Source organism: Urocitellus parryii, chromosome 16 (assembly GCF_045843805.1).
Source record: "Urocitellus parryii isolate mUroPar1 chromosome 16, mUroPar1.hap1, whole genome shotgun sequence".
Lineage (NCBI taxonomy): Eukaryota > Metazoa > Chordata > Mammalia > Rodentia > Sciuridae > Urocitellus > Urocitellus parryii.
The window spans coordinates 15009290-15035886 of record NC_135546.1 but is presented as its reverse complement, the minus strand read 5'-3'; the positions used below and the strand labels follow the sequence as shown (position 1 = coordinate 15035886).

Genomic DNA, 26597 nt, shown 5'->3' with positions numbered 1-26597 from the left:
TACCAATGAAACTCATATTTATTATCTGCTCTGTGTGCCTTATTCTTATGTCAATCATATAAACAAAGACTAGTATCATGCCCGTTTCACTGAGTTCTGAGGTACCCAGAAGTTATGTACTGGTCCAGGATTGCGTGGGCAGAGGAATGCAGAATCCAAGATCAGATCCATCTGACTCCAAAGCCTGCATTCCACCACTGCATGGACCCTTGGGGAATCCAAGGCCTCCCTGACCCAACCAGGATCATCTCATGCCACATCTTCTAGTATTGCCTGGACTAACCCTGCACGTCCCTGCCTGCTTACCTTTGCTTCTGCCACACCCTTTACCTGGAAGATCCTTTCCTCCTTCCCTACCTACCAAAATCACGCTGACCTTCAAGGCCATTTCAATCATTACCATGTCTCCCAGGACTCAGCACGAACCACTCAGGCAGAATGAAACACTCCTCAAATAGCCTATAGCACGCTGAGCAATAATGGCATCGATTCAGGGACTGGTCTTGACTTTAGAAAAACCAAAGCTCACATCTAGTCTCTGCCACTTCTCTATCCTGACTTTCAGCAAATTCCTTCCATTTGGCTCCATCTCCTGAGGGTTCCACTACCTCCAAAAGCACCATGGGTTGTGACTAGTCCTTCAACACATGAGTCTTTTGGGGGAACATTCAAGAGAGCTGCTCCTGGAGCTTGGCTTAGAAGGGGGAACAGCATGTTCTTGTTGCTCCCAGAGTCCGGATCTAGAGCATTCTGCATGGAGAAAGAAAGTTCCTTAAAAAGAAGGACTCAGGACATGGAGCAGGCGGGGTTCTTTGACCCGAGAAAAGTCACCTCCAAGGTTAAGAAACAAACCCTGCATGCCAGGGTACGAGATCCTAAAATAGCAACCACGCTCATTAAGACGGTTGGACTCAATTTAAATCCTTGTCTACAGGATATCTGGAAGTCACTGGATGGGGGGAGGCTACTGTTTAAGCCTATTTCATGGTGAATTAAGATTAGCCAGGGAGTCAATGCTATTGATTTTTTTTTTTTTTTGCAGAGCTCCACCATAAAGAACACAAAAATGAAAACAAATCCAACAACAAGCCCAGGCAACATAAATATTCTATGCCATGCCCAGCCAAGCTTGCACTTGTGTTAGGAGCTATTATTCATCGCCTGGAAAACACACTCGGTACCTTGGCTAAGAATGATTTAAACCCTGTCCGTCTTCTTGGACTGGAAGGCTGGTGTCGCCATGGCAACCATTCCCTGGTATGGATTCACCAGCAGCAGTGGGGTCGCTGCTGGATGAGAAATACAACCCCACATCCGTCCGTCTACTCTTTACACCTGTCGGGTGATGAGGATGCAAAGAGAGCAATATCCAGGGGTTACACCTGCAGTGGGGTGCTGCCTGGTTCCTGTGTGCATCCCCTCTTCTCAAAGGCAGATGTGCTTAATCAATCAAGGACTTGGGCTCTTCTGGGTCTTTCTTCAGGGATCCTGAGCACCATGGGATCCTTCGAAGGCTATCATATGCTGGTGCTCCTTCCCAAACTGCTCCATTTCTTGGGAAAAAAAAATCTATGCTCACCTTCTGTTCTCTTAGTTGGTGGCAATCTCTCTTTTGCTCCCACTTCTCTACCCAGTGGAAACTGCAGAGGACATCAGGGCACCCATAATAGTCCATCCTAATGGTTTCTTAGTGCTTGACTTTATTCTATCCTGGCAGATTTAAAACTTTTCTCGATTAGACTTTAATTTTCTGTTTCCCTTCTCCATTTTTAAAGTCTCTTTCCCAACAGATTCATTTTTTGTGCATTCTTTTAGTCAATCTGTCAATCAACCAATCCATCAGCCAATTCTGATTAGCATCTATTAAGTACCAGATAGTTTGTTGGGCCCAGGAATAAACCCTGTCCTCTAGCTCTGTGGCTTGCTCTCTGCAGATTTCAAAGCTGCTTCCTCAAAGTCCAGTCTTACCCCTGCTGTGGTCTCCATGTACCTCCCAAAAGTTCATGTGTTGGAAACTTAATCCTCAAAGTCACATGTTAATGATATTTGGAGGTGACTAGGATTAGATGAGGTCATGAGGAATGGGACCCCCCATGACAGTACTAGTGGCTTTTTAAGAAGAAGATCTGAGCATGCTGGGTCTGTCTCACCACGTGATGCCCTCTGCCATGTTATGATGCAGCAAGAAGGCCCTCACCAGATGCCACTGCCATGCTTTTGGACTTCCTGGCCTCTAGAACCATGAGCCAAATTAACTTCTCTTCTTTATAAATTACCCAGATTCAAATATTTTGTTATAGCAGAAGAAAACAGCCTAAGACACTCCTCTTCTATTCTCTCACACACACTCTCTTGGGTTTTTTACTTACTTCTATGCTCTTAGGAGCCACCAATGTGCTGATGCTCTTCATCCCCCTCCCCCCATCAACCAGGTGGTATCCCTGGAGTTTCTGACTCAGATTTTCAAATCCCATATGTCTACCCACATGGATTTCCCAAGAAGATGACCTATAATTCCATATGCTCAACTCCAAAGCCATTATTTTCTTCCCCAGATCTAACTCTCCTTCTGTGTCCCCTTCTTGGACAATGGTGTCACTCAATGACACCTGATATATCCTCTTTGATCTCAGCTTCCCACTCTCCCTCCCTGCATGAGTTAATCTTTTGAAATGGAGAGAGGCACTTCCATGAAGCTGTAGTGCTGCTCATGCTCTTGCTTATCCTTGTTGGCTCCAGTGGACATTCCCAGTTCATATATTGTAGCCTTCCTCCCACTTCCTAGAATTCTTCATATCTCCATAAGCCATCATCCTGAGTCTTCTCTATTTTTCAGAGGATCTCTTATCATTTTCTTTTCTGGTTTCTCCTTCTCTTAGCCCCAGGTCTCCTCTTCCCTCCTCTACCGCTCTCTTGCATTCTCTTCCTAGGAATCTGCCTATTCCTGCACTGCAACTCCATCAGTTCTAAGGCACGTGTTTTTAAAATTGTATTCTGTTACTATAATGAAATAACGGATGCAGACTAAATTCATAAAGAAAAGAGGTTTGTGTAGATCACTGGGGTGATTCAAGGGCATGACACCTGCATCAGCTGGGCTCTCATGAAGGCCTCATGACATCATGGTGAGGGCATGAATGAGAAGTTGCACTGCAAAACTGGAAGCCAGAGAGTGATCTAGAGGTTGTGCTTGCTACTGCAAGACTTCGGGCATCCTATGAGAGCTATCTTAATCCCTTCAGAGGGAAGCTCCCTCACTAACCTAAACACCTCCCACCAGGCTCCACCTCTTAAAGGTTCCACACCATCTCCCAGCACCACCACTCTGGGGACCAAGCTTCCAAACACACAAACCCTTGGAGGATAAATCATACCCAATCCATAGCAATTTATTATCTCTGTAAATCAGGAAAACTCCCAGGTGGCAGCAATAAAGAAGTTTCCACTGCCAAAGTGTTAGAAAGTCCTAGCTGTTTCCATTGTCATTGCTACCACTGAGCTATGAGCTTTGTTGGTTAATATATCTTAGTTTCAACCAATTGTATAATATTTAGAATGTCCTAAAAAGATCACACCATGTTTCTAGAGAAAGGTGCAGAAATAGGGGGCGAAATTCAATATTATGAAGCAAATTTAAATCATTAGAGATATGAGCATGATTTCATATTTTCTTGAAAAGAAATAGTCAAGTAGTCTCAGGGTCTAGCAAAAGAAGATACCCAGTCAGGCATGGTGGTGCACACCTGTAATCCCAGCAACTCAGGCGGCTGTTGCAGGAGGCTCTCAAGTTCAAGGCCAGACTCTGTTGGCTTAATGAGATTCGATCTCAAAATACAAAACAAAAAAGGCTGGGGATATAGCTCAGTGGCCCCTGGTTCAAACCCCAATATAGCAAAACAAAAAGTTAAAAAAAAAGAAGGCTAGGGTTGTAGCTCAGTGGTAGAGTGCTTGTCTAGCATGTATGAGATACTGGGTTCAATTCTCAGCACCACTTACCAATAAATGAATAAAATAGAGGTCCATCAACAACTAAATATATATAAACATTTTTAAAATATTTTTTTAAGTTGTCAATGGACCTTTATTTATTCATTTATATGTGGTGCTGAGGAACGAACCCAGTGCCTCACACATTCCAGACAAGCGCGCTACCGCTGAGCCACAGCCTCAGCCCCATAAACATTTTTTTTAAAAGAGTAAAAAGAAGACATCCCCAAGTAGATGAAAGCTACCTTATGTTCTGATACTGCTGGACATGCAAACTGATTGTCAAATAATACTGCAAGTGACACATTTGAGGACAAGAGGAGCTGCCCATTCCTTTGGGAGAAGTTAAAAACAAAATACTTCAGAGTAACCAGAGTCCTGTGTGACTACTTCAGAAATAATGCCAAGGTAATGTGCAGCAGATTAATTGGAGGTATTGTTATTTCTGATAAATGCCCTTCTTAATTGGAAACATTAGATAACTTTGGCTGTATAAAAAGGATGTCATAACTTAGATCAGTTGAAATATGTCATATCAGAAGTTTCTCCTCTGGGGAACACAGGTCCCTGTGAAAGCCAGATGATATCTAGGGATCCTCATCCTAGAAAAATGTACATATCCATATGAACCCATAATTATATATATATATATATATATATATATATATATATATATATATATATATATTATATGATTCACAGGCCCCCTGAAGCACCCATGGGCCACAGATAAAGGAATCCTAACACAGAGACAGGGGGCTCCACCCCACAGGCCTGCCTCCTAAGCTTGGACGTTCCTGTCTGCTGCCCAAATATCAGCACTTGCAAATCTGATGAGTCTCCAAAGCAATGAATGTTCTCCCTCAACCCCAGCACATCTCTGCTTCCTACTATATTCTTCCATCTCACCCAACAGCCCCACAGAGCACTGGTCACTCAAGCCTGGACCCTGGGTTTCATCTTGGACTTCTCCATCTCCCTCACCCTCTGTGTTCAGACATGGTAGGGTGGTGGTGAATTCACACTCCTCGGCATTTCCTAATCCCATCCTCTGCTCTTCAGCTCAAAGCTGTCACCTTCTCCTACTGGAACCACCTGTGTTTTAGCTGTGGCTGCCTTCTATCTGTGGCCCATTCTACAGTCACAGTGGCTTTGTAAAAAGACAGCTTGTTACATCATCTGTTGGCTTTAAGCCTTTCAGTGACTCTCCATTATTCTCAACTTCTTATCAGTGTTGCCAAGAAGCCCCCTGCCAACTCTTGCAGCCTGTCTCTCTTTACTCCCCCTTGACGATCCTCCACTCTGGACACACAGATCTTCTTCCATTCCTTTTCTCTGCCATGTTTCTTTCTCTCTCTCTCTCTCTCTCTCTCTCTCTCTCTCTCTCTCTCTCTCTCTCTCTCTACCACCCCACCAAGTCTTATTTACTTCTGTGTCTTCTGGACTTACTAGGATACTTAGAACCAGGAGGTGTTTAATAAATGCAGGTTGAGGGCCTGGGGTTGTGGCTCAATGGTAGAGCGCTCACCTAGCACATGTGAGGCCCTGGGTTCAATCCTCAGCACCACATAAAAATAAATAAATAAAATAAAGGTATTATGTCCAACTAAAAAGTAAATATTTTAAAAAATGCAAGTTGAATTCATTTGAAGCCATTTTACTCCATAAAACAACAAAACAGTATCACATGAAATGGTGAAGTAGAAACCCAGAGTAGGTTCCACTTCCAGCTCTGACCTAGAGCAGGTTTAGCACCTCAGTGTGCATATCTATAATGTGGGAACAAAAATAATGGATTTCAATGAATTGTTGGATTGAATCCAGGGCCTTGAGCACCAAAGAATTTATTTTTTTAACCTCATTTTAATTTATGCTGAATTTTCCAGAAACACATTTACCATATAAATTGAGAAAAGGACATACCCTCTTTTATCTAGTACATTACCAAGCATCGTCCAGTACTTCAGAAAGTTGTATCACTAATGTAAATACTGCCCCGTGGAATCCGAGTGACCAATGCCAACAGTCTTCTGTCGGTCTAGTCACTGTTGCAATATTGGGAATCCAAAAATATTATTATGCGCTTAGCTCTTATTTCAAGATGTCCAACACAGAAGAATAGTATTGACAACATGCCTTGGGACATCATGGGCTTTCCCATCTCACATCTGTACACATTCCTTACAATTCATGCCCATTTTTTTTAGTTCATCATGGTTTCTGATGTGCCTGAGCATTTTAAATACTGAAGGATGTGTGCTGTTTTATTTAGAAGTTGCTGCCTTTTGGTTTTTCCTGTAACGTAGCTAGGGCATTGTGTCCATCTTCTGTTTATTTATGTAAGTACGAGGGACTAAACCCAGGGGTGCTTGACAACTGAGCCACATCCCTAGCCATTTTTTATTTTCTATTTTGAGACAGGATTGCTTAGGGCCTTGCTAAGTTGCTGAGGCTGGCCTTGAACTTGCAATCCTCCTGCCTCAGCCTCCTGAGCCACTGGGATTACAGGTGTGCACCAGCAAGGTAAGCCATTTGCTTGAACTGCTCTGTACAGGAGGACTGTTAATGAATCGCGTTTCAGGCTGGTCAAGGTCTGTTTTAAGTTCCTTGTCATAAGCAAGGGGTTTGGGGTCCATGAGAGGCTTAAGAATCGTTAAGGGTTTGAAGAGGCTCCAGTATGGGGGCTGGCATAGAGTAAGCACTCTGTCTTGGATGTTGGCACTCTGATTATTAATACATACAGGGCCAGTCATCACTGTGACATGACATGATTATGATTCAGGATGAAGATCTTGTCTGGCTTCTGCAGAGTGTATTCTCGTTGGCACCAGTGTTCTCACTGGGGGTTCTAGTTCATCACACATCGGGGGTTGTCAAACAGGAAAGAAGACAGCTGCTGTCACAGCATACGGCACTGTGTGAGGCTATTCGGTGCCACCTCCACTTTCCCAGAATATGCCCCTACTCAAGAACCTTTAAGGGCTCCCCACTGCTCATGGACCTTGGTCTGGCACCTCTGTCCCCCTACTCTGCAATCTACTTGCCTCCCATCCTCACAGCCTCCCTAGACTCCACCTTCCTCACCTCTCATCCATTGGAAGGCCCAGCTCTAGCCCCTCCTCTTACCTGTCCTTCCGAAGGAAGCTTGAGTCTCATTGCTTCTGGGAGGCCTTTCCAAGTCACCGGGAGGGCCAGAGTAACTTCCTGAGCCAAACTCTCTACAGGCACTGACGGTGCCATTGACAGTGAGTATTTACTACGCGGGTTGTCTTTAGGTGAGTGAATTCAATCTCACTCGCCCATCAGATTGAGAACACTTTGCAGTTTGGGAGTGGGTTTATAAAAATTGCAGGCAATAAAGTTAAGATGACGGTGATGCTAACAGCTGTGTGTTCCCTGGAGCGCCTTGCCTGTGTTTCCACACTATCATCTCTCATGAGCCTTAGAATGAAGCAGGTGCTCTTATGTCCTCAGTTGAAGCTGAGGAAGCAGCTCAGGGGCAAAGAAAGGCCCAAGACCACCCCGCAGGCAGAGCTAGGATCCAAGCCCACCCTGGCCTGGATCTAGAGGCAAAGCCCTAGGCCTCTGCTCTCTTCTGCCTGGTGGATGAATGGTGGATCGTTGTGGCGAGGAGGAGACAGGTACTCATATACCACCGAGCCGCCAGTCTGGGATCCACCTGAGCACACCTGAGTTCAAATGCTGAATCCTTCCCTCAGTCTGTGACTCTGTGCCTATCATTTCTCTCTCTGGGCTTTTGCATCTTCATGTATAAGGTAGATTTGCCAATACTTGCCTGACCAGCCTCTTTTGAAGGTTGAATTAAGTGGTGAAAGGGGAGTGCTGAACCCCACGGAAGGTATGCAGCAGGTGTTCCGTAAATAATGTTCCCGAGTTTTGCAGAGAGATCCTGAGCTTTGAACCTGGGTCTCCCTGACTCTGCTGCTCTGTGCCACGCCCCCTCCCCTTCCACCTGGGATTACCCTCCATTTGCTCCTGGTTCTCAGACGAGGGAACTGAGAACACTCAGAGTCGCACACATTTGTGCTTTAATCTTCACTCATCTTCTCCGGGACAAGTTTCCCCATCTGCTGTTTCCTTAGCCACTGTGGGCAGAGAGGGAGACTTGTCCTGGGAAGTGCTATGGAACTGTCACCCCCATCAACCAAACAGGTCCTAGCACACGACAGGGCTAACATACTTAGTGTTACTTTGAAATGGACTGTGTGACCACTTACAGTACACGCTATGTGACTTAGCCTAGGGACTAGGTAACAGATGCTCTTGGCATCCCTGATATGCAACCAGACCTCCTTGATCGATCGACCAGTTGATCCATCTATTTATCTATCTACAGGAAGGAAGAGGGATGGAGAGAGGGAAAGAAGGAAGGAAGGAAAGCAGAAGAGAGGAGGGAGGGAAGAGGGAAATGAGCCATGTCCACACTGTCCCTGCTCCCCCTAGAGTCCCCTTTCTCTCCTGTGAGCAGCTAAACACAGTCCCTACTTCACCCTCCAGTGAGGGATGACACTGCCTCCTGGGAACCTGCTTGTCCTCGGCCCAGGGAGATTTTATAACTGCCTGTTGACCCGACTCCCACTCCAGCCTGTAACTCCGTTAGAGTTGGCATCTGCAGTCCCTGGCACAGGGCACAGTACACGAGACACGCTCAGCAAATATTTGCCCCATGTGATGAGAAATCTCTCTGGGCCCCCAAGCCTGACGGTCCTGACCCAGCAGCTGAGGTGATCTTGGGGCAGCTGCTGATGCTGACAAGGGCTGTCGTGGGAATGAGGAACAGGCTGAGAAGGATGAGGGTGGGGGAGATCCAGGGTTTCCTGGAGGTGCAAAAGATGGCAGGGTGTGGCAGGTAAAACCAGGGATGGAGAGTCTGAACCTGCCTATTCTGGGGCCAGCAAGCTGCTCTGGAACCAAGATCATTGCTCCACCACCAAGAACTAACCTTGACCTGTGATTTAGACCTTTGGAGCCTCCATTTTTTATGTCTGCAAACAGGCGGTGATGAGTGCCTACTTCCTTCAGTGGGAGGTATTTTATGTAGCCGATGGTTGGCTGTGTGTTCTCAAGCATACCAGGACCTCAGTGGGGAGAGAACAGGGCTGAGTTTGTGGATTAGTTATCTGTCCATGTTATGGTTTTGATGTGACATGTCCCCCCGGAGGCTCACGTGTGAGATAATGCAAGAAGGTTTAGAGGAGAAATGATCGGGTTATGAGAGCCTTAACCCAATCAGCAAATTAACCCCCTCATGGGATTAACTGGGTGGTAGCTGAAGGTGGGTAGGGTGTGGCTGGAAGAGGTGGGCCATTAGGGGTGTGCCTTTGGGGGTTATATTTGGTTTCTAGTGAGTGGAGTCTCTCTGATTTCTGATCATCCTGAACGGCTTCCCTCTGCCACACTCTTCCTCCTAAAGCATCACCTTGAGCCCGAGGAATGCAGCCTGCTGTCCATGGACTGAGACCTCTGAAACCCTGAGCCCTGATATACACTTTCCTCCTCTACAATTGTCCTGATCTTTAAGTAAGAACAGTGAAAAAGGTGACTAAACAGTCCACCTGTCCATGTGGCTATCCAAATGCCTTCTGCCCACTGTCACCCACTTAGCCACCTTGTCACCTAGCCACCTCCTTATGCATCCATCCAGACCCCCATTCACCTACTTGTTCACCCACCCACCTACTCACCTACCCATCATTTTAAATTTAAATTCTGGGTTCAGGGCTAGAAACCCTGAATTTCAGACGATTCTTTTCTTAAAGCTCAGACATGTGTATAAACACATAGTAAACTTATAAATGCACCATGTCTGTGATACAGTGGTAGGAAGCCTGGATTACAACTGAGAAGGGGCTTGATATCAGGCTAAGGAGTGATACTGAAGCAAGGGCTCTGGCATCAGACACATCTGGGTGTGAATATTCGCACTGGCTTCGAGGCCCTGCCTTACAAGAGGAGGCAGAGACACTACTGTGGTCTCCAGAAGGCTGATGTGAGAGTAAATGGAGATGCTGCTGCGCAGGGTTTAGCACTCACCTCAGCACAGACAGACAGATCTGCATGGAGACCTGCTTTGGCTAGACAGCTGTAACAAACACGTACGGCAAAGAGCAAAGGAAGAATTTATGGTGGTGGGATTTGGGAAGACTATCCTTTTATTTTGAAATAGCTGATGTTAGACTACTGTTGGCGATTTTTAAAAATCAGGGTTGGGGCTCCGGTGATGGAAGCTACTGTTAGAGGTCTGGGAGGGAGAGTTACAGGACGCCAGCCACCGTGATGGAGTGGAGCCTGGCAGTGGCAGGCAAAATACCCTGGGAGGGGAGGGTGCATGGTAGGGAAGCTCACTGGTGCCATCATGCAGGTGTGAGGTGGGGCCCACCTGCCTGAAGTTGCTGTGGAGACACTGAAATGTGCAGGGCATCTAGGTCCTGCGAGCCATTCCAACACTCACCTAAGCTCTTGCTGTGAAGAAGCTCTGCAGATGTGACCTGCACACAGTCAGCTGAATGTCAGAGAGGGGGACTATGCTAGACTACCTGGGTAAGCCTCCACCCGTCAGGTGGAAGACCACAGAGCGTGGCTGAGACTGCCCGGATGAGGCAGATACCTCTACCTGTGCAGGAGGGTCTCGGCCTTCCCTTCCTGCTGCCTGCCCTTTGAGGTTCCGCCCTGTCTAGCCAGCCCCTGTACCTCCACTTCCTCCTGCTCCTGCTCCTCCTCCATGGTCACACAACCCTTAACAATGGGGACACCTTCTGAGAAATATGTCCCTTGGTGGTTCTGCTGAGGAACATCACAGAGAACACTTTCATAAACCTGGATGGTCTCTGTCACTCATTCCATGTGGCCTCTACAGGCAATCAAGAGGTGTAGTGGACACAGGATGCATGAGGCTGAGGCTATAATGTAGCAGACTGTTTCAAGTTAACTTGATTCTTTAAAGAGTAGAAGGAATGTGCTCGAAAATAACGGTAAGAAGTACAGTAAATACACGAACCAGGAACATCATCAAGTATGCATTGTAAACAATTGTGTGTGCCATATTTTACACAACCAGCAATGCAGTGGCTATGTTTGCCAGCATCCGCTCAAACACGTGAGTGACAGGCTATGCTGTGACATTATGATCGCTATGATGTCATTAGGCGGTAGGGATTTTCCAACCTTGTGATTCATCTCATGGGACCATTGTTGTCCATGTGATCTTTTGTGGATTAAAACATCCTTCCCCAGCGCAGGATTCTCTCCTGCTGGGTCTGTTCTCTAGCTGGACGCTGGTCCATCCAGGTGGTGATGGGGAATGGGGAGGCAGGAAGAACCTGGCAGGTGCTCTGGAGGAAGACGGCATCTTCCATCCATCCCACCTGCCCTGGGTGAGGGTGGGAGGCTGGCCACCTGTCTATTGGTGACAGCAAGCAGGTAACTCTGTGACATGCCAGCTGAGACTCGACTCTCTAGTCCACTATCTGCCAAGGTTTACATCGTCCCTTACTGTCACCTCAAATACCCCCCAGGGGCCTTTGCTAATCAGTGCTCCTGTCACCTGTCAGAACCAGCCCACAAGTCACCCCAAGTTCGGAGCCTCTTGGATAGATAATACACAGTGTCTTGCAGCCCTGCTGCCTGTTCTGAATGCCCAACATGGGCTCATCCTCTCACTGGGGACAACTCCCCACTGGTCACCACACTTTCGGAACTAACCTCAATATCAGGGTAAATAGAGGTAAATGACCCAAAGAGGTAAAGTGACATGCACGGGCAGAGCCAAAAAAGTGCAGGGTGTCCTGGACTAAAGCACACGGTTGGCCAGAGGTTGGGCAGGACCCGAGTCCCCACCCCTGCTCATCCCGCGCCCCTTCACTGCGTCTTCATCGTGTCTCCCACGGGGCTCACACTCGACAGGTGCAAAATAAACTCCCCACTCAGTTCTGGTTTTATTTTCCCAACAGCACTGTGTTTCATCTTGTGCTGAGGGCAAAGCTGTGCCTGCCACGTGGGAAGGTGCTTTCCGTATCCCAGGGAGACCTGTGCACGCAGGGTGCAGCACCAGGTGCCCGGGAGGCGCTCAGGAAGGGTTAACAGTGCCCACCTCCTGCCAGGCCCCGCTTGGGGGCCCTGAAGGCTTTCTGCAGAGCTGGCCAGCCCTGCAAAACAACCCCCCCTCCAGCAATCACTCGGACTTTGGGGGGCCTTTGTGCTTTAATAAAGACAGTGTTACTGAGTCGCAAAGCCTCCCTCCTTTCCAAGTTTCCTCGCTGCCAGGGTTCCTGCTAAAGGTGAAGCCCCGTCATTCAAGGCCAGAGAAAGGGTTGAATCGAGATGCTGGACTCTTTTTTGACTTAATGTCACCATCTACCACTCTCCCCGAACCACAGTGGTGTGAGAAGGGCTTCCAGTGCTGCACAGAGGACCCCTCGGCGCTGGCTTCGAGTATCCTCGGGTTCTGGGGGACCCCGGGGCAGGGGATCTCCCCGAGCCGGCTGCCTGGGTGCTCTGCATGCACCTCATGAACGCTCTAGTTTCCTCTCTGAATGCAGACATCGGCCCCAGCCGCTGGGAGAGAGCCCCGCCACCAAGGCCGCTCTCCGGCTTGCTTCAGGCAGCAACAAAGGCCACTTGAGGGCCGAGGGACAGCGCTGCCCAGTTCCTTTCCTGGGCCTGTTCTCTGCTCTTTCATACATCTCTCCCTTTTATTCCCTCTGCCCCCCCCCCTTTACTCTTGCTTTATGCCTCATTGAACCCATTAGACACTTTATAGGGTGCTCCTGAAGAATAAATTGTCTGTGTGGGGCTCCCGATGGTTCCCCCTGCTGGGGGGGGGGAGGAGCCTCCCACAGCCCCATCCAGGCTGGGTCTGCACCTGGCAGCTACGGGGTCTGCAAACCACTGCCCACCTTCCCATCAGCCTGGGGCCCACCTGGCTCCACCCTGACCCCACGGGCTCTGACTTCATCCCCTCCCTGGTCTGAAAGCACAAGCCCCCTGAGCCTCTGTCTTCTCATCTGTGCAATGGGTGTGACCGCAGTGCCTTCCTTGAGGCGTGCTCTGAGGCCTGAAGGGGTTAAGGCCTCAGAACACATCCCTGGTGGAAGAAGGCGCCCCCTCCGGCCTTTGCTTTAGTATTACCATTATCCAGACGCATGGTCTGTTTGGGAGTCCTTGTGTCACCTCCAGTCCTTCCACTTGTTGGTGAATGAGGGAAAGCAATGAAAAAAAAAAAAATCAATTCAAGGCTATTTGCAGCTGTTTCTGGGTGAGTGTGTCTGTCTGTGTGTGGGTTTTTTTTTTTTTTTTTCTTCTTCCTCCTGCCTTGGTGTCCTAGAGCTTTGAAAAGAATAAAAACAGAGCCCTAAAGCAGTGAAAAGGCATGATTCTTCTTAAAATCCCAGCTAATCCCGCAGCTTCCTTTAAAGGGGCCACGGGAGGAGGCGGGGAAGGGTCAGAATTGTTTTTGCAGGGCCCTCCCCTCCCAACCACTGCTCCTGGAGACCAGGAAACGAGGGGCAAAAATCCATAAATCATCCACCGGGAGGAGGACAGGAGGAGGACCAGGCAGGAGGGAGAGCAGGGAACGAGAGCCAGCTGGGGAGGTGGCATGGGAGCAACGTGAGGGGACACTGTGACTATCTGGTGGGCGGGGATGGCTGTCTATGGAGGGCAGAGCGTCTAGGCCAGAGGTTGGGTGGTCACTCTCATTTAAAAGGTGATGTCTCAGAATCCCACGCTGCGGTGCGTCCTACAGAATGAGGATGCCCACCCTAAACAGGGGCTCTGTCTGAGCACCTCTCTCCATCCCGTGACCATCAAGTCCCTGATCATCTGTTAACAGCAATGTCTGTGGCCCCTGTCCCCCACCAATCCATCCACATCAAGCATCTGAAGGCAGCTTGGAAAGAAGAAACCTCAACCATGCTCCCCTCCCTCCTAAAGACATTTAGGGGCTCTCTGCAGGACTCAGAATGAAATCCTCCTCGCTTCTTGGTGGCCTATGAGACCTGACCGCTGCCCGTGTCTCTGCTCATCTCCTGCCGCTGTCTCCCTCCATCACTGATTCCAGGCCTGGCTGTGTTTTGCCTCTCAAATTCACCGGGCCCTCTCCACCTGAGAACCTCATGGGGCTCCATTCTGTCCTGCCCTTCCCGTGGTGTGCAGAGGCTCTGTCCTCTTTGGGGAGGTCCCACCCTTTCACTGTCCGCTCCCTCCCTCCTGCAGAATTTTCTGAAGCTTATTTTCCACCTCTGACCTCAAAGACCATAAGCTCCAGAGTCTGGTTCGTTCACCACTGAAAAGGAGCCCTAGTCTAGTACCTGGAATATAGTACGTGCACGATAAACACTCAGGGGATGAGTGACAGAATGACTGTTTGAACGAACAACATCCCGAGCAAACTTGAGCATCTCCATAGAAAAGACAAAACACTTTGGGCTAAAAGGAGGAGATTTTAAGGATTCTTCAGAAAAGCTTTCCATTGCAAACCACCAGTGCCACTTCTCAGTGTCCCAGCAGCCATACTTTGGATGACAGCAGTTTTCATATTCATCTCTTGTGACGTGGGAAAGTTTACATAAATTAGTTCATGAGGTGAGACTATACTATCGGTCCACAGATGACTTCTGTCAAGGGTCAGATCCTGAATACAAGTTGAATAAACAAACTTTATCAAAAAAGACTGGGGACCAGCCAGGTGCAGGGGTGCTCACTTGTAATCCCAGTGACTCTGGAGACTGAGGCAGGAGGATCACAGGTTGGAGGGCAGACTCAGAAATTTAGTAAGATTCTGTTTCAAAATAAAACAAATTTAAAAAGACTGGGGATGGGCTGGGGCTGTGGCTCAGTGGTAGAGCACTTGCCTGGCATGTGTGAGGCACTGGGTTCGATTCTCAGCACCATGTAATATAAATAAAGGTCTATCAACAACTAAAAAAAAAAAAAATTAAAAAAATTTTTAAAAAAGACTGGGGATATTGCTCAGTTTTGGTAAAGAAGCCCTGGGCTCAATTTCCTGTACCCCCTCCAAAAAGAAAGGGAAGGAAGGAAAGGAAAAATATAATTCTTGGGATCAGAAATGTTTTGGATTTTGGATTTTTTTGGTTGACTTTTGGAATATTTGCATATACATACTGAGATATCTTGGGGATAGGACCCAAGTCTAAATATGAATTCATTTGTTTCAAATACCTCTTCTAAAACCACCTATGTTTTTAATAATGTGGTGCATAAAACAAAGTTTCACAATGTGAAAGGTTCCACTTGTAGCATCATCTCAGCGCTGAAAAAACTTCGAATTTGGAGCATTTCGGACTTCAGATTTTTGGATCAGTGATACTGAACCTGTATGTTAGGTTTTGTGGGTCACACAGTTTCTGTTGTCATTGTTCGACTCTGCCATTTTAGTAGCACAAAAGCAGCCAAAGATAATGTGAACAAATGGATGTGGCTATGTTCCAATAAAACTTTACTTCTAAACACAGGCAGTTGGCCCTCAAGGCATAGACAATCAAATGTTGGATTATATCAGGCCTAAAAGAGCTACAAGAGGAGGATACGTAGTAATACAAAGTTTCTTTTCAGGCTTTTTTTTTTTTTTTTTTTTTTAAAGAGAGAGTGAGAGAGGAGAGAGAGTGAGAGAGAGAGAATTTTTAATATTTATTTTTCAGTTCTCGGCGGACACAACATCTTTGTTGGTATGTGGTGCTGAGGATCGAACCTGGGCCACACGCATGCCAGGCGAGCGCACTACCACTTGAGCCACATCCCCAGCCCTCTTTTCAGGCTTCTGTTTATTTATTTATTAAGTTTTTGAACAGGGGATTGAACCCAGGGAGGCTTTACCACTGAGCCACATCTCTAGCCCTTTTAATTTTTTTTATTTTGAGACAGAGTCTCAATAAGTTGCATAGGGCCTTTCAGTCTTCAACAAATATGTATAGAGTTACTAAGAAAATAGCACAAAACTGTAACATTATTATATAGGCTTTAGTGTGATAAAATAGGATGAACAGAAGAATCCCTCAAAATAATTTGAAATCATTGTTTTGTAGATTATGAAGAACTCAGGTGCATCATGTACATCCTGGTGAGATGCTTGTGCAAAAGGGAGAGTTCTGAAATCAATTTTCCCACAGGAGGTACTGGGGAGCTACTGAATGCTCAATGCTTGCTGAATGTGTAAGTGGGTGTGACTTATATTAGTTTCAGGTCTCTGAGACCAGGAAGAGGAGCAGCAGTGGCAGGTGGCAGCAGTGGGCAAGATGACATTGGGTGATCAACAAAACAGGGATACACGGGAAAACCACAAAGATGTCTCCACATTCTGGTCACTTGGTTTCAAATATCCTGAGTGAAAATGAAAGCTGACAAGCCAGGATTTGGAAGTTTCCTTCTAGAGAAAGTAAATATTTCAGCATCCTGTTTCTCAGGACTTAATATATAATTGAGAAAGGTTTTTTTTTTTTTTTTTGGGGGGGGTGGTCCCAGGGATTGAACTCAGGGCACTTGGCCATATCCCCAGCCCTATTTTGTATTTTATGTAGAGACAGGGTCTCCCTGAGTTGCTTAGCCCCTAACTTTCGCTGAGGCTGGCTTTGAACTTGCAATCCTCCTGCCTCAGTCTCCCAAGACACTGGAATTATAGGCATGTGCCACTGTGCCTGGCTGAGACAGTATTTTTTTTTTAAAGTCCATAGGGAATTTCTAGAATTTCCAATAGAGTCTAGAAAGTGAAAGAATAGTTATATAGCACTAAAACTGCAGCTATTTTACTGGGACAGGCGGCACATGCCTATAATCGGAGCGGTTTAGGAGGCTGAGACAAGAGGATCTTGAGTTCAAAGCTAGCCTCAGTCACCGTGAGGCGCTAAGCAACTCAGTGAAACCCTGTCTCTAAATAAAATACAGAAGAGGGCTGGGGATGTGGCTCAATGGTTCAGTGCCTCTGACTTCATTTTCCAGTACCAAAAGAGAAAAAAGAAAGAAAGATAAAATTAATAAGTGCCTCCCGTGTGCTCAGAACTACCAGGGACATGTTGCCTTGGATGTGCACATTCCTTCCTTGCTGGAGGTACAGAGCAAAGGAAGATCTTAATTAGGGAATGCAGTCACACCCAGGTTTGAATCTTACCTCTGCCCCTTGCAAGCAGGTAGCCTTGGGCAAACTTCACCACACTCTCTGAGCCTCCACTTCCTATAAAACAGGGTTTCTACTTAAGGAAACCCAGGTGCCTCCCGGTTCTGACATGCAATATGGCAATACTCTGGGAGACAATTCTCCGCCATTAGAATCCCCAGGTTTTTACAATCTGCTTGGCTTAGCTGTTGTATTTTTTAATGCCAACACTATCTGCATTAGGAATGCTTTCCTGGTTGTGTCCTGCCCTAGAGGGCTGCAGGCTTTGTAGGGACCAGACCAACCACTGTCTTCACCACGGGTATCCCCCACCTCCCCCACAGAGCTAGAAGCATGGGTGGAACTCAGGCTTTCTATGTGGGTTTACACAGCGACAGGTACAGAGCAGGCTCCTTGTGGTGCACTTAAGCTGGGACCTTTGAATACCTCTCTGGCTCCGAGGAGGTTCTCTAAGACTACGGATCGCTCTTCTGACTCTGGGGCAATCTGGAACACTGGCCTCTGTGGTGTTAGTTGTCTCCGGGGGAGATTCTGATACCAGCAAAGCCTCTGTGGTCCATGCATTGACGACCCTGCTACAGAGCACTGCTGGGACTTCACTTGGGGTGTTCCTACACCTGTTAATGTGTAACTTGATCCCAAATCTGTCCGCTGGAAGGCCGGATTTATGATGTCTACCTCCTGAGCACAGGAAATGCTGGCTGCATTGGGCTGAAGTTGGAGGTAAGAGGGCACTAGGAACCAATGCATGGATTCTATCCCAGTCTTCTGCTTCCCACCAGAGTATCCTTGAGCCAGTTACTTAATCCCTTAAGTGAACGTTTATGATAAACAGAAATTTCTGCTGAGGTCTGACTACCACAGGACCCTCCAGGGAGGAGATGAAGATGGAATGGCAACTCAGTTACCACCTGGACGATACCAGGGGAATGGATCTGTCCCTCCTTTACAGCTCCATGAAAGTAGCTCTGCTTAGGGTCCCGTGGTCGGGGGGCCATGGGCCACTCTGCCCACTCTGGAAGTCTCAGATGACCCAGTGTTTTATTTTTAGCTGTTTTTGTACAGAACCCAAAAGACCTTTGGACACTGGGCTCATCTCCAAGGTGAAGCAAGTCATAAACAGAAACAAATGTGCCACATCGTCCTCTGAAGAGTTCACTTGATGATTCAGGGACTCCTGGACCCCTCTTCAACTGTCAAGACATGACCCACTGGACCTCATCATTTATAAAGTGCTGGGGGGTGTAGGCTCCTGTTCCTGGCCTGACACTATGTGACCTTGGACTAGTCCCTTCCCCTTTCTGACCCTCAGTGTGTCCATGCATAAAATAAGGGAACGGGTGGACCGGATGGTTTCTAAGGAATGTCACAGCTCTGGAAAACCACATTTCATCCTGGATGCTAATGCTGGCCTTGGGTGTGGGACATGTAGCAATCTATGAAACCCAGCCTTCAAGAAGACCCTTGGCTCATTAGATTTCAGCATTTCCCTTAAAAGCACCATTTAGATACTGCAACCAACAATCATAGAGAGCCTATGATATGTTCAGCTATCTCATTCTAACCAGCCCACAGGAAAATCATTAATTGTACCCACATTACAGAGGGCAGCGTAACAATGACATACCCAGAATATGAGCTGTGTAGTCACCAATGCTTGGATTTTCATCCCAATCTTCTGCTTCCTACTGGAGGGTCTGTGAACAAGTTACTTAATCCCTTTAAGCCTCAGTTTCCTCTTCCATAAAATGGACATGCTAATAGCTCCTGCCTCACACGGTTGTTCCACATGCCTGAGTGGCACAGGCATGTGAGACAGGATGAAATGCTCGATAAATTAACTATTTGAGGCAGGAGCTGTGGCTCAGTGGTAGAGCGCTTGCCTAGCATGTGCGAGACCCTGGGTCTGATCCTCAGTACCACATAAAAATAAATACATAAATAAAATAAAAGTATTGTGTCCAACTACAACTAAAACATTTAAAAAACAATAATTAACTATTTACTGTGGATCACTGTCACTACTGCTACCGTTACCACTTCTACTGGAGATGAGAAAACGGAGGCTCGGGAAGATGTGTGTAGGGTGATCACTCAAAACAACACAAGGTTCCCACGTCAATCAAGAGCCCAAGAGAGGCAAGGATCGGGTAGCTTTGTGGTCAGCGCTGAGGTGCAGAGTTGCCATACCACTATTTCCAGGCTGCTTAATGGCTCCTATCCCCTGGCTGTCCACCTACAGAGACGTCAACGACTTCCCCCACTGGGGAGGTGTGATGCACTAACACAGAAGGAAGACACCTAGCAGAATGCCAAGTGTGTAGAAGGCAGGATGAATGGTTATTTCCTCACCTTCCCCACAAGCCTCTTTGGAAATCTCCTAGACCATAGCCTGCCTGCCTTCTTGGAAACCCCAGTTCTCACATTGAATTCTCCCAAAGCTTGGCCTCCGTCACCCAGCCAGGGACCATGTGGCCCCTCCATGATACTGGGCTTTCTCCTGAGGTTGGGTGGAAACAGATTCTGCTGTGACCCAAGAGATGGAGGCCACCTGCGGGCACAGCCAATGTACCAAAACTTCATCCAGGAAGCCCTTCTCCTGACCACATAAAGTCCCGCAAGGCCCCAAAGGTCTCCACATTGATTCCCAAGAAGTGGTGGCCGGGGAAGCCATGGTAACAATACCTCTTCCCTTCTCTTTGCCACCACAGGCACGTCCATGTGTTACCTGGGTGGGACTCCAGCTGTGCTGTACTCGATTTTGGATACACCATGAATAATGCTAAATGTGTGGTAGATACTCAGAAACTACTTCTCTTGAATGAATATGTTTTATCTTCACACAACAAAAAATTTACAAGCCCCCATTTAATCCGTATCAACTATGAGTCACACACACTGCTAAGCACTCAATGGCACATCCTCACAGTTGACTCTCACTCAGCACGCTCTCTTGCCCATCTTGCTGCTTAGAAGGGGAAATGGAAACTGGGAGACGTGAACTGATGTGCCCCAGGTCACGGTGAGTGAGTGACAGACCTGGGGTTTGAGTGCTGACTGCAGACCCTGCTTCTTAACCCCTCCACTGGGTCCCCTCTTCTTTGGCCAGAAGAGGCAGCAAAGAGGGGAACGAGGAACAGCCTGGATGCAGACCGAAGTCAAATATTAATGCGACGATTTTATGTTTGGAAAAAGAGGCGAGTCCTTTTGCCTTTATGTTACAAGCTAGAGAAAGCAAACAGGAGCAGAATCACCGTGGCTGAAGGGACATGCGTGTTCCCGTTCTACTTTCTGTGGTCCCCAGGCACCAGTATGACTAGGTTTAGTAAACCCTCCTTCTTCACATGCTGCTCTGTTCTCCTAACCTCCCTCCGCAGGCCAGCCCACCTCTAACGTTCCAGTAGTTTCCCCTTCATCCTACCCACCCCTGTAGGAATGAAGCAGACCCATCTTTTGCATAAGGGCCCCAAGTGGTTAAGCTCCCATTTCCTTTATCTCCAGCCCCCTGCCCCAGCCAAACACTTAGAATCTGGCTTATGAGAAACATGTTAATCACAACCAGGAGGCCAAGGAGTGACGGGGGCTCACTCAGGCATACAGAATGCTTCATCTGCCCCTTTTCTGTGACGCAAGAAACAGGAAACTAACAGCTCTGAGACTTAGCCACAGCATCAGGGGCAATAAGGAATGGTGGGGACTGTGGCCATCCAGAACATTCCCAGGAGGAGGAGGCTACTGCTCACTCACCCACACGCTGCTGTGGGTATGCCAAGTCTGGTGTGGCCAAATCTTACTGTCCAAGGGATAAGAGAATCAGACTTCTTTTTTTTTCTATGTGAAATCTCCTAATTTCTAAATGTTGGCATTTAATTCCCTGGGCCCTACCCCTTCTGTTTTTTTGAAGTAAAATACATAACTCAGCTGGATTTTTCCAGGAAATTCACATTTCTGACCTCTGTATTGATCCTTATGGCACATGATATGCTCACTGGCCAAAGGTTTCTGTGCTTCCCTAGAGCTCCTGGCTTCCCCTGTGGTTTAGGTAAGGCTGTGCCTTGGGTGCTGGCCACAGTCCCGTCAGCGGAAGAGCCAAGTTACACGTGTAACTGCCAGGCCAAGGTGGTTATGAGCTGGCCGCCTTCTTCCACTTCTCTTCCCCTGATCAGGTGGCAACCCTGGAGGCCACCTGGTGCATGTGGCACAGTGAGGCTGCAAGACAGAAGCTGTTGCTCTTCCCTCCACAGACTGCAGGTGAGTGAGAAAGACAGTCTGTGAGTGGCGACGGCCCGCACCCCCTGCCCTGGTGCATGCCTGGAGCTGTGTCTCGATAAAAGAATCAATCCTAGCAGTTTAGCATTTCCCACTTTAACTCCACCTTATCTTATGTGGCTCTCAACTCAAAAAGGATCAGACATTTCACAGATGAGCAAACGGAAGCTCAGAAGGTAAAAATGCACATCCTTGAGGTGCATGGCAGAAACGCAGTGGAGCTAACTCTGGGCTCCGGGGTGGACTTCTAGTCCAGTGCTCTTCCTACCACCCAACTTAAAAGTTGGTATTCACAATCAGAACCCTGTGGCATGTTCCGGGTCAACTGTGAGCTTACACAAGGACGATTCTACGCCTTCGACTGCCCGTGGTCGTTCAAAGATGAGAACTCTTACCTTTCCTGTCGACTTGGTCCCCTTCCAGATACAGAAGTAGCAGATGGTCCAGGCTGCCAGGAGACACAAGGCCAGCTCCCAGCGGAGGTTCCCAATGTGCTCGATCCCATCAGAGATGGCCAGGACCCGGCGCCTGCAGAGGGAAGGTAGAGAGTCATGGGGCTGATGATGGCCCACTGCAGTTCACGTGCTCCAAAGCTAAGCCTGAAGGGAAGGGATGCATCCACCCCTGCCATTCGCCAAGCATCCTCTCTAAGCCAAACCCTGGGCTGGGCCTGGGTGTCCCAAAGAAATGAGAATTAGCCCCTTGCTTCTATGTATCCTCTCTCCTGGGGGCAAAAAGATGTGGCACAGGGGGTGCCTGGGAGACTGTGTTACCATCCACAACTTTCCATATTCCTAAGGGAAGACTGCATACCCCCATCCTGACAAACTCAAGGGTAACCACAGGATTTGCTTCAGACAGGTAGCATGGTTCACCAGCCTCCCTTTCCCTTGTTATCATTATTGAAACATTGAAAAGCGTCAAGACACAGCCTCAAGAAGCCTGAGCCCCTGAAGAAGAACCTGAGCTCTCATGCCATCCCAAGTCACATATGGAACAGGCAAGAATTAAACTTTTTTTGTTTTAAGCTATGTTGCTCTCTGAGCACTTGTTACTGCAGCAAAAACCATCCCATCCTGACTGCTTCAGGGAGTTTGGAAATGTTCCTGACAGAAGTGATGTGTGAACCCCTTGTTGAAAGATGAGTGGAACTGAGCCAACAGAAAGAGGAAATGGATATTGTTTTAGGTCAAGGAAATGGGCTGAGCTCAACTCAGAAGAAGAGGGGCGGGTGCACTTCGGGAACAGAGAGTTGGGTGTGCAGAGCAGGAGAGGGGAAATAGTAGGAAGGGTAAAAAGGGAAGGTATACCTGAAGCCTTTAATATCATGCCATAGATTAAGGGTATCCCAGAGGGCCCAGGCCACAAGACAGTGGGGACCTGGGTGTGCTGGGCGAATGTCTCCAGCCATAGCCTTCCCTTGGAACCCATCAGTTCTTCAGAGTCAACACAGGCCTGGCTCCCAGAGCCCACGCCTGGGTTTGTGTTTCTTTAAAGTCAAACGCGCCACGCTCCATATTGTGCAGAGCCGTGGCACCAACACAAACCCCCCCAAACTTGCTCCACGAACCCCATTCTGGCTGCCAAACCACTCCCCACCAGTCTGTGCCAGTCGGCTCAGTGCTCTGAGAATGTCCTCTGAGAAAGGAGCTCCCATCCCACCAAGCATGAAAGCAGCCCTCAGTGTCTGTCTCCCTGGGAATCCGCTCCGGGCCTGATTCTGCATTAATTACTCAATGACACCAATTAGCACTGGTCGGCAGGCTTCCTCCAGCCCCAACCCCCATGGGAGAAATCAGGCAGGGCCCCAAACAAAATCAGACTGTGTGCAGAATTAGAGTTACTAGAAAGGAAACCAGCTTTTTGGATCAGGAGAAGCGGGAGCAGCTGTTTCAATACACCTTTACTGAGCACCTACTATGTGCCAGGCATGCTATTAGATACTCAGGATTAAAGGTAAGCATGATATGACTCTATGACTCTGACACTTTACTAGGAGAAGTTGGATAGAAAAGAAGCTCAAGCTACTACTTCTTCCAAGAAAGAAGCCGATCACTTATGATAATGACCTTTATTTGATTTGCTTCTTTTGTGTTAGCTCTCCTGCTTGATTTTGTTTAAAAATGTTAGGCATTATTACAGAAGAGGATTTTAAGAGAATCCATATTATAACAGTAGCATATCCCAGTACAGGGTCCTTAGATTGCTTGCCAGAAATACATTCTTGAGACCTACCCCAGACCCACGGAACCCCAATCTTTGCAGAATGGCTTCCAGTGAGCTACAAACCCAGTTTCTAAACCACAATGAGGTTTGAGCACCATAGAGGGAGATTTCCTGGTCATAATGGAATGAGCTACAAATGCCATCCAAGTGGTTTTTAACTTTTTTTTTTTTTAAGTAAAGGAAAATTGGGAAGGAAGCGTCTATTTTCTTCCTCTTCTGGTTCAGTTGCATTTATCTTTCAAAAGTGTGGCTCAATATCTTCCTCCAGGAAACCTTCCCAGACCCCCTGAAGTAGTCAGGATAGGTTGGATTATGCTGCAGCAACAAGAGCTCCCAAACATCTCAATAGTATAAAACAACAAAGTCTATTTCTTGCTTATACTATAAGGATCCTTTGAGAAGTTACTGTAGGGATAGATTTTTCTCCCTAGAAATAGACTCTTCTGAGATTCTTTAGGGAATTTGAGGGTACCCACCAACTCTCTTGTCCCCAAATTAGGAGCCTCATAGCTGACATATATGTACTGCCTTACATACAGTCACCCAAAGCAATCCCAGTGACAGCCCATCAGGTGGTGAGTGAGAAGGTATAACCAGAGTTAACAAGGAAACTGGGTCATGGCAGATGATAATAACCTGGGTGTGACTCTCGCCCCGACTCAGAACTTTTCATGAAAGACATACATACAGGGCCTTCATAGCTAGCAGGGGCACATGCACACAAATTCATGCATTTTTTAAATATATAACTTTACTATTTTTTGTGTTGTCCTGAGGATCAAACCCAGTGTCTCACATGTGCTAGGCAAATGCTCTACCACTGAGCCACCACCCCGCCCCATCCATGCATTCTTTGATATGCTTGTCTTCTGAACCAGAGACACGAATATTAAAACTGCATAGCGATGGAGTGAGACAGGATGGGCAGAGCTGCCAGGAGTGAGCTGGCTTCGGTCCCCTCTCTTCCACATTCTGGATGCTACCAACTTTTGAGTCCTGCCGTCTGCCCTGGTGCCCTCTCATGTAACTGAACAACCTTGTTGTCAGAACGGGAAGCAGAGTACTGAAAGCCACGGAGGATGAATTTACTGATACTGATTTTCACCAGGAATGGACCTTCGGTTTCCAGAAAAAAAAAAAAAAGCGGGGCTCAGCAGCCAGTTCTCGGCCTGCTGGGTTGTTTTGAAATCCACAGGGCAGCTTTTGAGAGTGTGGGGGCTGGGACAATCAACTCTGAGACTTGGGGGAAGGCACAGCTCTTCCTGGGAAAAAGTTTTCTTAATGACCCTCCCTGATGAAGCGCTGGGACAGAAGAGAGGTCTGAATAAGGAAGAATTCACTGCCAACATGCTGGCCAGCAAGGGCCCAGGAACGAACCTCCCAACAGCATTCCGGACGTAGGAAATGCAGATGATGAGCTGGGCCTCTCCAGGGGGGGATTCATGTGTACAAATAATATTAATTGTATATCTATTATATTGCAGGCACTACAACAGATTCTTCCTGAAGCACCTTTTTCAGGCCATAGCAACGTATTTCTGGAGATTTCCACCCAGTTGCTAAAATCAGAGTTTGCAGGTATAGTGTCCAGCCCTTGGCACATGCAGAAACATGCTGGGCTCAAATCCCAGATCTGCATCTTGCCAGTTGCTCTATCTTAGGTAGGTGACATCTCTTGTCTAGTCTTAGCTTCCTCCCTACCTGTAAAATGGGAATAAGGATGTCTACCTTCAATGGCTCTCCAAGCATACATGAATCTAACCCACCCCTGTCCCTGAGACTGGTTCAAAAGCCATTGCCATCTCAAGGATGGGAAAATGAGGTGCAGACTGGTTAAGGAACTCGACCAAAGTCACATCGGGAGCATGCAACAGGGCTTGGACTAGAGTCCAGGGGTTCTGTCTGCAGAGCCCACACTTTTTGCCCCCGGTTCCTCCTAACCCTGAAATCACTCACTGCCTTCCTCGTTCTTTATAGACTAAAGCTACAGTCCATGCACACCACAAAGCTATCTTATATGTCTCTGTGAGCCAGATAAAAGGAGTGTATGGCACCAGCCATTCATGCAGGTATTAATTTATTCAAGTAATTCTTACGAAAGTGCCATCAAGCACACCAGGTTCTGTGCCAAGTCCAGAGGTCCTCAAAGAGCTCAAGGTCTAATGGGAAAGGCAGAGAAGGAGCAGTCAGAGCACACAGCACGGAGAGGTGAGGGTGGTGAAGCCCGAGGCAAGGCAGGGGACCCTCTCTGAGGATTAAGGGCAGTATCAGAGTTTTGGGGGATGGGGCTGGGTCCTTCAAAGTAGGAGGAAAGTTAGCAAAGAAGGTGGGGGCACTTGGGGCAGAAAGGCCACCAAGGGCAACAGCTGGGAAGCTGCAGAGAAAGCTCTGTGAGGCCAGGGAAGGGCATGGTGTCTCTGGTCAGTCGGTGCAGCCAAGTTGGGGTGACAAGTAGCACAAGGATGAGGTGCAGTGTAGGCCTTGCTGAGTGGCTGGGGCTGCATCCTGAGGATGGAAGAAGCCTAGAAAGGTCTAAATGGGGATAAGACCCCCACCAGATGTATGTTTCAGGAAATCTTCTTTGGCTGTAGCAGGAAGAATGGGCAGGAAGGGTGGGGCAGGGCAGGGGGCCTAGTGCAGAGGATTTTGCCTTGAGGCAATTAATGGGGAGAGTCTGGGTCCAGGAATGGGAAAGGGACTGGAGAGAAATGAATGGGTTTGAATGTGGTGGAGTCAGAAAGTGACTGCCTGGCACGGTGGGTAGCGGAGGAAGAGGGCTGGGCTGGCACTAGGTTCCTGCCATGGATGCCTGGTCAGATGAGGAGGGCGGGTCATCATCTAAGCAGGTGAGAGGCAGCAAACAGGGTGAAGCAGAAGGTGATAAATGGCCAATTGTTAAGAAAAAATGATTCTGAGGTGAGGGCGGGGCAGGGGGCACCACCAGGTCCATGCAACACCCAGAGGCTAC

The 26597-nt window shown here is 47.8% G+C and overlaps 1 protein-coding gene across 1 annotated transcript in view; it reads right to left on the bottom strand.

Annotated features, from left to right (window-relative positions):
* Positions 1 to 26597, bottom strand: part of Slc6a11 (solute carrier family 6 member 11) — a 128457-nt gene that overhangs the window by 75894 nt on the left and 25966 nt on the right. The window contains exon 5 of the mRNA XM_026383034.2: positions 21799 to 21931. Within this exon, the coding sequence (XP_026238819.2) occupies positions 21799 to 21931 (133 nt within the window). The remainder of the gene's footprint in view (positions 1 to 21798; positions 21932 to 26597) is intronic.